Raw genomic sequence first — 13,368 nt, forward strand, 5'->3', positions numbered from 1 at the left:
CTCTAAATTATAAAAACACTCCTCACATAAAATGAAGGGTTGGATGAGAATGCTCTAAAACACTCGTTTTTGAAGAGTGACAAACGGCGTGATTTTTGACTGATTTCTTTGGTTTTCATATACCAATTTCAAAAATATAAAAATATTAAATTTAAAAAAGAAAGAAACAAATTAAAAAACAAGAGAGATCAAGCTAAGGCTTACCTGTAGATTGAGGACATGCATGTCATGAATTCTTCCAAAAAAGTGTCACAAGCTCACTCCAACGCGTTCTCTATTCTCGAATCTCACGGTATATAACCACACACACTTCCATGGTGTTCTGTGTGTTTCTCAACCTTCTTCACCAATGGCCAACCTCATAAACCTATTAGCGTCTCTTCTTCAGAGAGTAGCGGAATCAAACGATCTAAACCATTCATTGCGCACTCAGAAGTTGTCTATATTTAATGGGTTGATTCGTCCCGGTATTTCCATCCAACAATATCTGGAGCGGATCTTTAGGTACGCTAACTGCAGCCCGTCTTGTTATGTCATTGCGTATGTTTATCTTGATCGGTTCGTGAAGAAACAACCGTTGTTGCCGATTGATTCGTTCAATGTTCATCGGTTGCTCATTACCAGTGTTCTTGTTTCCATCAAATTCATGGATGACATGTAAGTGTTAGTTAATTCCTTTTCTTTTTCTTAGAAAATTGCACAAACGGTTCCCATGGTTTAACCATATTGCAAGTTTAGTACACAGACTTTATAAATTGCAAACTTAGTTTATACATTTGTGAGTGAATTTTAGTGCTTGCCGTCAATCGAGGTTACTTTCTAACGAAAAAGTGATACAATGTCCATTCTGGTGAGTGTAATTGCGTGTTTTCAATTTGAAAAGACACAATTACACTTAAAAAATGGCACACTATATCACTTTTTGTTAGAAACAAACATGGATTAATGGTGAGGACTAAACATAAAACCTTCTCACAACTGTTTGAATTAAGTTTGTAAATTTTAAATTATAGAGACTAAACTTGTAATATTGTCAAACCACATGGAAGGGACTATTTAACAATTTTCTCTTCTTTTTTGTTTTTTTTCCAATTCTTTTCCTTTTCTATAAGAGATTGTTATTATAATTAAATGAGTTTTGGTATTTCAGATGTTATAATAATGCTTACTATGCTAAAGTTGGAGGGATATCAACTATTGAGATGAACTTGCTTGAAGTCGATTTCTTATTCGGATTGGGGTTTCAGTTAAACGTGACACCAAACACATTTTGTGACTATTGTATTTATCTCCAAACAGAGATGATGATGGAGTTTCCTCCTGTGTTCTCGTCTCCATTGGTTCCGACCATAGGCGCGGATCATTGTTCCATCAAGGAAGATGATTGTCAATCTCAACATCAACATCATCATCATCCACAGCTAGCTGTTTAATAAGCAATGGTGATTATTAATCAACCAGTGATTTTTGAAGATCAAAATGTGGGACGACTTTACAACAAAAAAGTCAAATTTTCTCATTGTTTGACTAGTCTTGCTTGTGGAAAACAAGTCTTTGACATTGTATGATTACATATTTAGATATGCAATGTGTTTTGGAATCTAATAGAATGTCTTTGTATATGCAATCTTTGATTACAAGGACTATAAACATGCAAGCACAATATTTCCGACTTTGGAATGTTTTCAACCCATTTGATACGTTTAGTTTTTAGCTTGTTCTTTTAACTAATAGACAACATAAAAACATAACCAAATTGTTCGATTGATTTATAAAAAAATGTCAAAAGGCTACAACCTTTAGTAAACTCTTATGAGGAAGGAACAAAGATAAAATGTAGATCAACTCGTTTATTTGGTTTTGTAAGTGCAAGGCATTGATGAACGTGAAAACAAAATCATAATTAGAATTAGTTATATTATATACGCACGCACGTTCAAGGGCAGACCTACATTTAGAGTAAGGGGCGACAACCCATCTTTTTTTAGTGTTATTTGTATGTTAAAATCTCAATCGCCCTCCTTAAAATTAGTTTTAAGCCTTCCTATCACCATCCATAAAAATAATTTCTGACTTCGCCACCAGATATGTTTTTCATTTCCACACCCTGTGCCTTATGTAACATTTTTTCGCTTTTTCTGTTGGAAAAGCAGGGGAAGGGAGATTGCATGTGAAAGGGTGAAGGTTGCTTTCATGACTTTTTGTCTCTTGTGAGGACATCACATTATAGCCATGTTAGTGGAATCATTTCACATTCTTTCCTTAGTATTATATAATGATGGAACAATTCTTAACATCGCATGAAAACTATAAGAATTTGGGTTCATATCTAACCAGTTAAACATGTTGTGTTCAAATTGACTTGTTGTGTTCAAATTGACTTGTTAGTTAGTTTAAGTAAACTGTGTTGTGTTTGTGTCAATTTTTAACCTGTTAAGTCTAAACATTACGATCTATAAACCCGTTTAGTTTAACATTTACAAAGCTCTAACTTGTTTACGGCCCATTTAACCAATTTATTACAGCCTAACAACCCATGCATTTAACATGTTTACACCCATTTCTAAGTGGGTTGACATGTTAATTTAAATAAAATTAACGGGCCTTGTTTGTATTACATTTTAAAATGGTCGTGTTTGGCTTAATTTTGACAGAAACAAATTTATGAGTCGTTTCGGGGTGAATGATTTAGCCCACCAACCCAATTGTAACTCACTTTTAAGTTATACAATTAAGTGTAGAGGTGGCAATATGAGGGAGTTGGGTTGAATTTGGGTGATAAGTTATAATGGGTTTGAGTCAGGATGGGTATGGGTTAAGATGAATTTTTAAAATAGAGGGTTAGGATGGGTATGAGTCAAGATGGGTAAAGTTAATCCATCTTGACCCAAGTAAAGGTTAAAATGCAAAAGGTTTCAAAAACCATCAAAAAAAATATTCAAAAAAATTAATAAAAATTAATAACTCAAAATATAAATTAAAAACGTAAAAACTAAAATAACTAAACTGTCTCCCACGTCGTCCTCGATCAAAAAAAAAAAACTCGGTTTCGTCTCGGCTCAGGTTCGCCTTTTTTTGGTTCATTTTTGTTTTTTTTCTCGTTTTGGTATCTATTCGGTTTCAATGTTTTTGGTTTTTGTTCGGATAGGTTTTGATTTCTCGGTTTTATTCGGTTTAGGATGGGTATGGGTCAAGATGAGTAAAGTTAACCCATCTTGAACTAAATAAAGGTTAAAATACAATGGGTTTCAAAACCCCTCAAAAAAATATTCAAAAAATTAATAAAAAAATAATAACTCAAAATATAAATCAAAAACGCAAAAAGTAAAATAACTAAAATGTTTCCCCCGTCTTCCTCGTTCATTAAAAAAAAAAAACTCGGTTTTGTCTCGGTTCGGGTTCAGTTTTTTCAGTTTCTTTTTTCGCTTCGGTTTTGCTTTTTTTTCATTTCGGTCGGTTTCGGTATATGTTCGGTTTCAATGGTTTCGGTTTTGAGTTCTTCTATTCGGTTTCGTGGGTTTTGTTTGAAATAAAATTGAACAAAACTTGTTTTAGTCCATTCTAACCCATAAACAAACTCATTCAAACCTATAACCAAAAGTCACTAGCATCTATCCAACCCATCCTGACATTCTTGTAAAATTCTTTATATCCATCCTTACCCATCTCAATTTTAAAAATTATCTAAATTGACCTAAAACAACCCTCATGGGTTTGTTTTGCCACCCTTACAATTAAGCAACCTAACAATAAAAGGTTTCAAAAAAGTAGTCCTGTACTCTTGTGTATAAGACCTACTAAAAATGAACCACTAAGAACCGGTCTGATTTTCAAAACATACATCATAAGTTGTTTGATAGGTTTTAATGTTTTGATGTTTGGAGAAGATGAAGATGACATACCGAAAACATAAGCCTTAACTTTAACGTATAAAACGTACGTACCAACAGAAAATTTCTAGACTACACAAAGTTCTTAAATAATCCAAGATAGGAGACATGTACAACCCACAAACAGTAATGACTTTAATCCGATAGGCGCATACATGACTGATGAATTAGGGACAAGTGATGAAGGCTTTTTATTTTTTGAGGAAGGGATGTTAGTGGTGGTTGTGGTAGTAGAATCACCACCAGCCTCCGTCTCAGGGGCTCCTGCTGCCGGTCCATCTGCCATCACCTTGCTGTCAACAACCACATGAAGCTTCATTCCAGCATAGCAATGTAGTCTGTTACCACATACGAAGTACCTGTCACTGGGCGTGGTTAAAGCAAATGTCGTGTTCCCATTACTACTAGCTTGTAGTACATTGGTCGTGTTGCACCCCTCATAACTGTCACGATTCACCTCAGCCACACTATGACTTGATGAATATTGAAATACTACAAAAGAGAAAGATGTTTAATTCAAAATACAAACAACGTTGATATTAATATAGACTTATAGTATCAACATGACAGTTTTTTTTTTCCTTTTTCTTTTTTTTTTGTTTTTTGTTTTCATTTTTGAGATATAAGATACTAACAAAGAACATCACCAACGACAAAACGTTTGTTTTGAGCCCATGAATCGACATCAGTGCTTATGTCCCAACCAGGCGAGACGCCTACCGTGTAAGTCGTGGCTAGACATCTTGATGCAAAGCCGGTGGTGGCTAGAAGAGATAATAATAAAAACACCAGCCTTGCCATTTTGTTGTAGATAGCATAGAAGATGAAATATTATTTTGGTGTTATATAATATACAACTATGAAGTGATGGCTCGATAATTAGATTACCTAATTTCTTGAAAAATGATATTGTTTTAAGTTAACTTTGGTCTTGGGTTGATGATCCATTGGGAAAACAATGTGTGAGTGTGTAGGTAAGAATAAGATGATCCAAATTCACTTAGTAGTTGTTTATGTTGCTTCTTTTAGACCGAACTTCTACATCCTCGTGTTTCTCATTTCAGGTCGGCTGGCTTTTGGTTTTGGGCCTTTGGCCCATAATAGTTGACACAAACCTCTAATCTATTTGAATTGCAGCCCAGTACCGTTAGGCTTCATGTTGGGTCCACTAATAATTAAGGTCGATTGTGGCCCATCTCATTTTTCTGGCTACTCGTGAAATTCATCACATTTACTAGTCGCGGCTTCTAGAGATGAACAAACAGTTTATCTCATAAATCAGTAAACCTGTTCTAGGTACAGTCAAAGATGGTCAAAATCAGTTCCTGGTGGGGAAAACCAAAACCGATAGAAACCAGGTAGAGTTGAATTTAGTGAACCGATTTTGATAATAAAAAAATGATTTTATATACATTTACAAATTATAAACTATAATATATATATTTTTTATTTTGTTAGATATTAAAAATGAAAAACATAAAAAATGCAATACATTTTATTTTTTGGGTGGGGAGAGCCCAAATCAATAGAACCAGGTAGAGTTGAATCCATTTTGGTAAAATAAAAAATGATTTTATTTACATTTACAAATTATAAGCTAAAATAAAGTTTTTTTTATTTTGTTAGAAATTAAAAAAGAAAAATATAAAAATGCAATGCATTGTACTTTTTTGGTTATTGATTATCGTTGTCGTTTGGTGTTTAATCGTGGTTGTTTAATAGTCATCCGGTGTGTAATTAATCGTTCTTGTTTAATAGTCATCGTTAAAAACTCAATTTGCCTCATAAGTCTTCATGTAATTTGTAAGCATGAAGAGTTCTTAATATGTGCTGTGGATGTCTTTGGGGGGCGGTTGAATGGGGACAACATTGGGGAAGGAACACCGTACAGGGGTGATTGGGGGAAAAGGGTTGTGAAGAAGGAGCGATGCTGAGGGTGAGGTGGGTCATCCGACTTTTCTCTCTTTCATACATACATACATAATGGGACAACAAATTAAAACGAAACGTTATGGAGAGGGATTTGCAGCCCCATTTCCTACGTGGCGATTAGATAGGGTGGCTATGTTGTCTTATGATAAATGAAGAGAGCCTTTAAAACCCCATTTCCTACATGGAGGGACTATGTTGCCCCTCCATAGTGGAGGGCCTAAGTGGGTCTTAACAATATTCCTCGTTCTTATATAATAATGGTAATAAGAACTTAATATTCCATCTTCATATGCAAATAAATATAAGCCCATGGTCCGAACTTAATATTCCATCTTCGTGTTTGTACTTAAGATTTCATCTTTGTATATACAAATAAGCCCTTGGTCAGAACTTAAGATTCCATTTTTTATATATCGTAGGCAAACTAACATGTTCATAAATACTACCATCTATAAACCACCTGTCATAAAGGAGACGTCCCTATACGTTAAAACTGTTAGTGCCTGCCAATTTTTAAGTATAACAATTAACACTTAAGGCAAGCATTTCATTTTTAAAATGATCATAACTTAAGGCAAGCATTTCATTTTTAAAATGATCATATACTTCTCTTATCTTCTCTATAATACTCTATAATAAATAACAAGAATACGTGATCATTTTAATAAAAATATGAACTATTAACAAATGAGATTTTACTTTTCAAAATAAGACTTGAGACTTGCTTCGCTTAAGGCTAACATTGGGCTTACAATGTTGAAATTTTATATTCATGTCTACTATAATTAAATCTGCAATAGCTCATAGGCTAATTAAAATATTATTTAGTCCTATATATAATTTAGTTTTTAAATAACTGAAGAAACACTAAGTGACCCCGGACAGATTACGGATAATCTGGGGGTTAAGTAGATGTTTCCCACGAGGGTTAAGTCCGGCAAAGATGGTTCTTCTGATGACCTGCAAAACAGACACCGTGAGCTCGTCACTGAGAAGGGGGGGGGGGGTACCTCCTTGTGACCACCCTCCGGCGTGAGAATCAGACTAGATTGCTCTTGAATATAAGTGTATATTAAGAGAATGACTAGAGCAGATATCAGGTAATATATGAAGATAAAAGATATGAGATGTGATAATGATAAGATAATATGAGATACCGTTCCAAGGTGTTGGAGGAGTATTTATAGCCGAATGTAGGTTTCCAAGCAGGTACAGCCGGCTGTATAGAATTCCTGTTCTACCAACAGTGGGCTGCGCACGTGCCATGCTGGTTGGTGGGTAGGCAGCGGCTGATAGTAACAAGGCCGGCTGTGTACTGTTCCTTTTCCGCCGGCTATGTACTATTCATTTTCTGCCGGCTGTGTACTGTTCCTGTTCCACCAACTGCAGGCTACGCACGTGCCACAGTAAGGGTTGGTGAGTAGGCAGCGGCTGATAGTGACATAAAGTAGTAGAGCGTGCTGCTCCTCGTACTGTTGTCAGTGAGCTGTCGCTGCTTTGGTCAGACCTTTTGTACTACACCTTGGCAGGTACAGTACAAAAGGTCCTCCAGTAGCGTACGGACTGGCTCATTTGGGCGGGATTTTTCCCGGCTTTGTGCGGGAGTATTCCCGGCTTTGCTCATTCCTTCTTCAGGTGACATTACTGAATTATTTGAGAGTTAGTGCCTTGTGCGTGTAGCCTTGCTGTTAGTGCGGGTAGCCTTCCTTGATGGCTTGTATCCGCAGCTGCGGGAACAGGCGGGCTACTTCACCATTGGGAGGCTTTTCCCGCGGGAACAGCTGGCGTACTGCGCGTAAGGTCTTCATCTATCTGAGCATGGTGGGTTTTGCGGATCCAGTTGGTCTCTGCGCAGACGTCCCTCTTTAAGGTGAGTCTTGCGGGTTCAACTGGGCTCTGCTGGGACCTACCTCTTCAAGTCCTCCCAGTCCAATGTTCTTCTCATGAATTGTTAATAAGTGAGGTGAACTTTTGGACTTGAGCAAGGGGTTTTGAAAAGGGTTTTTAGTTTTAAGGTTGTCCGTGGGGATTCTTCCCGCGGTTTCCCTAATGTCACGTGCAGAAATTCCCGACTTTTCTGCTTGACCTTTGGGTATGATGCGGGTAGGTATGTAACCTCCTCGCAAGTCAGGAGCGTTGAGTTTCACTTGTGTAGATTCTCCACGAGGTTTTGGTAGTTTTAAACATAGTGATCAGTTATGTTAAACAACCAATTCCATCTTGGAGCTTCAAACAATCTAGTTTTCAACGTTCCCGCTATGCGGGGATGTTATTTCCCTTTCCGCAAGCATTGCCCAGAAGATCCTTCTTGGTTTCAATTCCCTGCGAGTGCTAAGTATGTGAAGGGTTTCGCCTTGACACTGTACCCGCACTCGTCTTACAGTTACTTTACTTCCAAGGTATTCTTGGCGTCCATTCCCTGCGGGTGCTAAGTATGTGAAGGGTTTTGCCTTGACACTGTACCCGCACCTGTCTTATAGTTACTTGGTTGCCAAGGTATTCTTGGCTTCAATTCCCTGCAGGTGCTAGGTTTGTGAAGGGTTTTGCCTTGACACTGTACCCGCACCTGTCTTACGGTTTTTTGGTTACCAAGGTAAGGGGTTATATTCCCTCTTACTTTTGAATCTTTTTGAATTTTTCTAAAATTCGAAGAGTTGGTGAAAGGATAAGAACAGTCCAAACTGTTGAAGGGACGTTAGTGTAGTCCGACGGTCGCTTCTGACAGTTTCAGGACGTGCAGGAAGTTATGGCGACGTGACAGTATATGGTCATTCCAGACGCTTTTTCAGGCGCGTGGGCGGGAGTTTTCGGGCGCGTGGCCGCGAATTTTACGGCGCGCGTCCTGTCAACAGCTGTTGCCAGTCTGTTTTTTCCACGTGTCATAGTTTCATTGCACCTTCGTTTTTCTCTCTCTTCCGCATTAAATTCATCGCATTCATTGCGATGAGTATATAAAGGGGGAGAGGGTGCAGCTTAATCCACACTTTCACTTTCTCTTCTTCTTCTAAACGATTTCCGGCGAATACTCTAACTTTTCTGTCGAGCATTCTCCTGAAATCGTTCTTCTTTACCTCTAAAACATGTCTTCTGCTCATGATTTTGAAGCTACAGCCGAGGAGTCTGACGTGTACGTCGAGAATCCGCCGTCCACGTCGGACAAGGATGACAAGAGTACTGCTGGCGAGTGCCAGTGTGCTTTCCGGTCAACCTCTATCAGTACGTCGTCAGGAAGTTCATGCTCGAGCTTTCGAGCCTGAGTTTCCTGCATCTCATCAGACGGTGTACGATGCCCCCAAGGGCAAAATAGGGGTATATGCCGCCTTCTTCGTCTATGGGAATCTCAGGTTCCCATTGACGAAGTTTGTTTACCGTGTTCTGGAGAGACAGGGTGTACATCTGACGGAGGTACACCCAATGGCGATCGCCAAGATCCGTCATTTTGAGTGGGTGTGCCTCATTCTGGGCGTAGAGCCCCACGTCGACCGCCTGATGACCTTCTATTCCTGGAGGTGCATCCAGGGGTGGTACACCTTGGTCAATCGGATCAAGGGTTTGAAGATCTGCGCTACCGAGCGCAGTCTTCAATCGTGGAAGCGGGAGTTTTTCTACCTCTCCGCTCGCGTCGTCCCGCTTGCGATGACGTTTAAGAACGGGAGGGCGCTCCCCATCCTTCACGCCTCCAACTACCAGGAGGCGGAATGGTTTGCCAAGATCTCCCGGGTCCAGACTCCGGTTTACCGCTTCGCGGAGTCTGGGATGGTTATGCTCGGGATGAGCCGGATGTGGAAGGATGCTGGGGCGGAGACGCCGCAGGTTCCCATCGTCCTCGAATACGGTTTGAACTCTATCCCTTACGGTATGTTCCGTCTTCTTTGCTGCTTTAGGGTTTTTCTTCTAACAGTTTATTTTTTTATTTTCAGAGGGAAACGACCTACAATCGCTCCTGCATCCGCGGGAGGCTGGTGGTCCCGCTCGGATGGGTACTCGTGCTCTCGATGAGAACGAGTTGCCCATCCTGGAGCAAACGGCGGATCGGTTCGTGGAGGTCTACCCGCCGGGCCACCCGATTCTAAGCGCCACACGGCTAGGTAAGGAGTTATTTAACCCTCGACCTGTCAATGCTCAAACCTCTGCTGGAATTCCTCTAATCTTGTCATCTTCTGATGAGGAATCCGCAGATGGTCCATTCTTCGTGAGGAAGAAGAAGGCTGCTGGCGGGAAGGGGAAGGCGAAGGTTGCCTCCACTGCCGATCCGGTGAATCGGTCTGACTCAGAGACCGAAAGCGAGGAGGTGGCGGGGAACCCTGGTGGTGTTGAGACCACTGCTCCGGAGGTTGAGACGGCTGTCACCTCCGGGCAGCCCAGTACAGCGACGGTGACCGGCATAAAGAGGCCGGCTCCATCGGGTTCGTCCCCGCCTGTTCGCACCTTCAAGCTCAAGAGGACTCGTAAGTACAAACTTCCTTTACTTTTAACTTCATATATTTCCACCCTTATACTTATATATCTTGTGTTCGTGTAGGCGTGGATGCTACCGCATTCCAGGGTGGAGCGGGGAGGAGCACCTCCGGACCCATGATGGTAGGTTTGGTCAACCTACCTGAGGCGATGACCCAGGCGGCTGCGCCTGCTTCAGTTGTTGGTTCAGTTGCTCACTCGGTTGAGGCAACTGTTCCAACTGTGACGACGTCTCCGCCGGCTGTCAGTGCCATATTCACTGATTCTTTCACTGAGCCGGCGGTGAGTTTTTCTGTGGTTTCTTCCGCAGCAACGACCGCGGTTGTGAGTTCACCTCCGGTGAGTTCACCTCCGTTGGTCTCTACCACGGCGGCCTCCGCCATGCCTCCTCCGGCGCCGGCGACTACGGCCGGTCCTCAGGTATGTCCGGGGTTGGGGCGTCTAGCCAATCTCTGCCTCCTTCCCATCTGCCTGACCTCTTGGATGGATATCCGTTAGGTTCGGGTGATGGGTTTGGCGGCTACAGGCCCGTCGTCGACCCATACAGGTGCGTAGGGTTATTTTGGCCTGTTTTATATATATATATATATATCATCTTTTCCTAACTGTTTTTTGTTTTTCCAGTGTCGGATTCCAATGAAGTGTATGTTCCACGATGGAACATCCGCCGAGGAACAACCCTTCGGACGCCTGTGGAATGCGTCGAGTGGGCGCGTCACGCCGCCCCAAGTGGGGCGCTGGGGGAAGCAATGTCAAGCTACCAGGAGGGTAGGCTGACAAACGAGCTCCGGATTCTCCTAGCCCGGACGCAGCCGCGCGTCGAGCTGCTTTGTCGTGAAAACGACAAGTTAAAGGCGGCTCGACTTCAAGAAGTAGCTCAGGCGCGGGCTATCCGAGAGGAGAACAGGAGGCTCTCCGCCGTTGCTGCGGAGAAGGAGAAGGCCTTCAAGGCCCTCGAGGTTGAAGTTCAGGCCCGGTTCGAGGCCCGTTCCAAGGCTGCCCAAGCAGTTAACGAACAGCTTCGGTTGGCCAAGGAAACTGCCCGGAACGCAACCGAGAGGGCCACCAAGGCTGAAGCTGTTGCTGAGCCTCTACGCATCGAGAATGAGGAACTTAAAGCCAAATTAGAGAGGCTCCAGCAGGCTCATGATGCCTTGGCCATGGAAGATGCCAAGAAGCTCCAAGAGATCTTGGACCAGAGGGGGGTGCTTGACCACACTGAGCGTAAGCTAAAGGGCGTCGAAGAGGCTGCGGCTAAGGAAGTGTTGCTTGCCAACCTCAACAAAAGTGAAGCCGAACGCGCCCGTAACCAAGCTCAAGCTGCCCTCCAGGAGGCTCTGGTTACCAAGGAATGGCTTCTACGAGAAGCGTTGTCGCAGGTAAGCTTAGCTTCATAACGTCTTTACGCTTTTCTTTGTAATTAGAAAAGGTTTTGATACTTGTATTTTTGTTTTTTAGGTTGTGCATCGGGTCTTCACGGACACATCTTACGACGATGCCATGAGCGCAGCCCTCAACGCTTCTCATGAGGATGGGGAAAAGGCTGGCTTCCTGCTTGGTCTAGGGTTTGTTGAGCAAGGCATCCCGCCTTCCAACTTCCCTCTTTATGATGTGGACACTGAAGCTGCGTATGACCAAGCAGTGAATCAGTATGCTGCCTTCCCGCATCCGGTGGTGGAGAAGGTGAACGAGATTGCTGCTGCTGATGATGGGCTAACCCTTCTCAAGACTTTCCTTGAACCGCCACAGCCAACTGATGGTGCGGGTACAAGTGGGTTTGGAGGGAGTGGTCCTGAAGCTTGAACCTTGAGATCCCTTCCCACCTTTAGGATAGATTTTTATCTTTGTATAGATTTATATTCTTGTAGGCGGGTAGATACCCGGCCATTCTTGTAATACTTGAATCTTGATGAAATATAAATGTTTGTGCGGGTAAGACCGCCACTTTCACTGTATGACTTGCTTTATAAACGTTATATGACTTGCTCATGCATATGATAGCTTAATTTGGCACTTGTTTTGCCGCATAAACAAAATATGATTCGCTTGTGCATACTTTAGTTTAACTTAGCCATTTCTTAAGTACTTTGGATAAGTTAACCTTTCAACGTGGCAGATAATAGGTCAAAGTTTTGCTTCCTCTTTCGTGATTGTGCGGGTAAGACCGTCACTTGCACTTAGTAGGATGGCTAAACTTTACCTATACCTGACCTGCGTGGAAGTTTTCCTCATCCCTTCCTTAGGAATTTTCTAAGTGTTCTGAATAAGTTAACCTTTCGACGCGCGGTTGTCAATAGGTTAATGTTCAGTTTCCTCTATCATGATTGTGCGGGTAGGACCGTCACTTTCATTTAGTGGGATTGACCGAACTTCACCTGTGACTGACCTGCGTGAAGGTTTTCCTCATCTTTTCCTTAGAAATTTTGCCGTTTTTCGTGTTTATGCGGGTTTTGCCGCCGTCCACACGCAACGACTTACTTTATGCGGTGAATACCGGCATATCAGTGTCTTGAATAAGTTAAACCTGTCGACGCGCGGTTGTCAATAGGTTAATGTTCAGTTTCCTCTATCATGATTGTGCGGGTAGGACCGGCACTTTCATTTAGTGGGATGACCGAACTTCACCTATAACTGACCTGCGTGAAGGTTTGCCGTGTTGTGTGTTTATGCGGGTTTTGCCGTCTTCCACACTTAACGACTTACTTTTCACACTTATTTACGCGGTGAATACCGGCGTCAGTGTTTTGAATTAGTTAACCGTTCAACGCGCGGTTGTCAATAGGTTAGTTCGGTTTCCTCTATAATGATTTGTGCGGTTAGGACCGGCACTTTCATTTAGTGGGATGACTGAACTTCACCTATAACTGACCTGCGTGAAGGTTTTCCGTTTTTTGTGTTTATGCGGGTTTTGCCGCCTTCCACACGCAACGACTTACTTCCCCACTTATGTATGCGGTGAAGACCGGCATATCAGTGTGGAAAGTTCATAAGTATAAATGTAAGATCATCAGCGTCAATTTGATAAGGAGAATCATTTCTATTAGAAGTGGCTCTGGGCCTTTTCTTTACAAGTTTGGAATTGATCTAC

General features: G+C 41.9%; 2 protein-coding genes across 2 annotated transcripts; one reads left to right on the plus strand and one right to left on the minus strand.

The window, feature by feature from the left end:
• Positions 1 to 349: 349 nt before the first annotated feature.
• LOC143533029 (cyclin-U4-1-like) lies at positions 350 to 1,433 on the plus strand. Its single transcript, XM_077027914.1, has 2 exons — positions 350 to 657; positions 1,151 to 1,433. The coding sequence occupies exons 1-2, from the start codon at positions 350 to 352 to the stop codon at positions 1,431 to 1,433; spliced, it is 591 nt and encodes a 196-aa protein (XP_076884029.1).
• Positions 1,434 to 3,975: 2,542 nt separating this feature from the next.
• LOC143533030 (stellacyanin-like) lies at positions 3,976 to 4,956 on the minus strand. The gene is made up of 2 exons (XM_077027915.1): positions 4,526 to 4,956; positions 3,976 to 4,382 (listed from the first exon to the last, which is right to left on the minus strand). Exons 1-2 carry the CDS (start codon positions 4,689 to 4,691, stop codon positions 3,976 to 3,978), a joined length of 573 nt encoding a protein of 190 aa, XP_076884030.1. The 5' UTR covers positions 4,692 to 4,956.
• Positions 4,957 to 13,368: the final 8,412 nt, after the last annotated feature.

The sequence above is a fragment of the Bidens hawaiensis genome, unplaced genomic scaffold (genome assembly GCF_021521415.1).
Source record: "Bidens hawaiensis isolate Kalapana, Puna unplaced genomic scaffold, B.hawaiensis_p1.1 tig00009577_1, whole genome shotgun sequence".
Classification (NCBI taxonomy): Eukaryota; Viridiplantae; Streptophyta; class Magnoliopsida; order Asterales; family Asteraceae; genus Bidens; species Bidens hawaiensis.

What these genes read in the sequence shown, in the direction of transcription:
- LOC143533029 (XM_077027914.1), top strand. Translation starts at nt 350, where the DNA reads ATGGCCAACCTCATAAACCTATTAGCGTCTCTTCTTCAGAGAGTAGCG. An exon ending in ATCAAATTCATGGATGACAT is followed by an intron (nt 658 to 1,150) that starts GTAAGTGTTAGT and finishes TTGGTATTTCAG; the next exon opens with ATGTTATAATAATGCTTACT.
- LOC143533030 (XM_077027915.1), bottom strand. Translation starts at nt 4,691, where the DNA reads ATGGCAAGGCTGGTGTTTTTATTATTATCTCTTCTAGCCACCACCGGC. An exon ending in TGTCGTTGGTGATGTTCTTT is followed by an intron (nt 4,383 to 4,525) that starts GTTAGTATCTTA and finishes TCTCTTTTGTAG; the next exon opens with TATTTCAATATTCATCAAGT.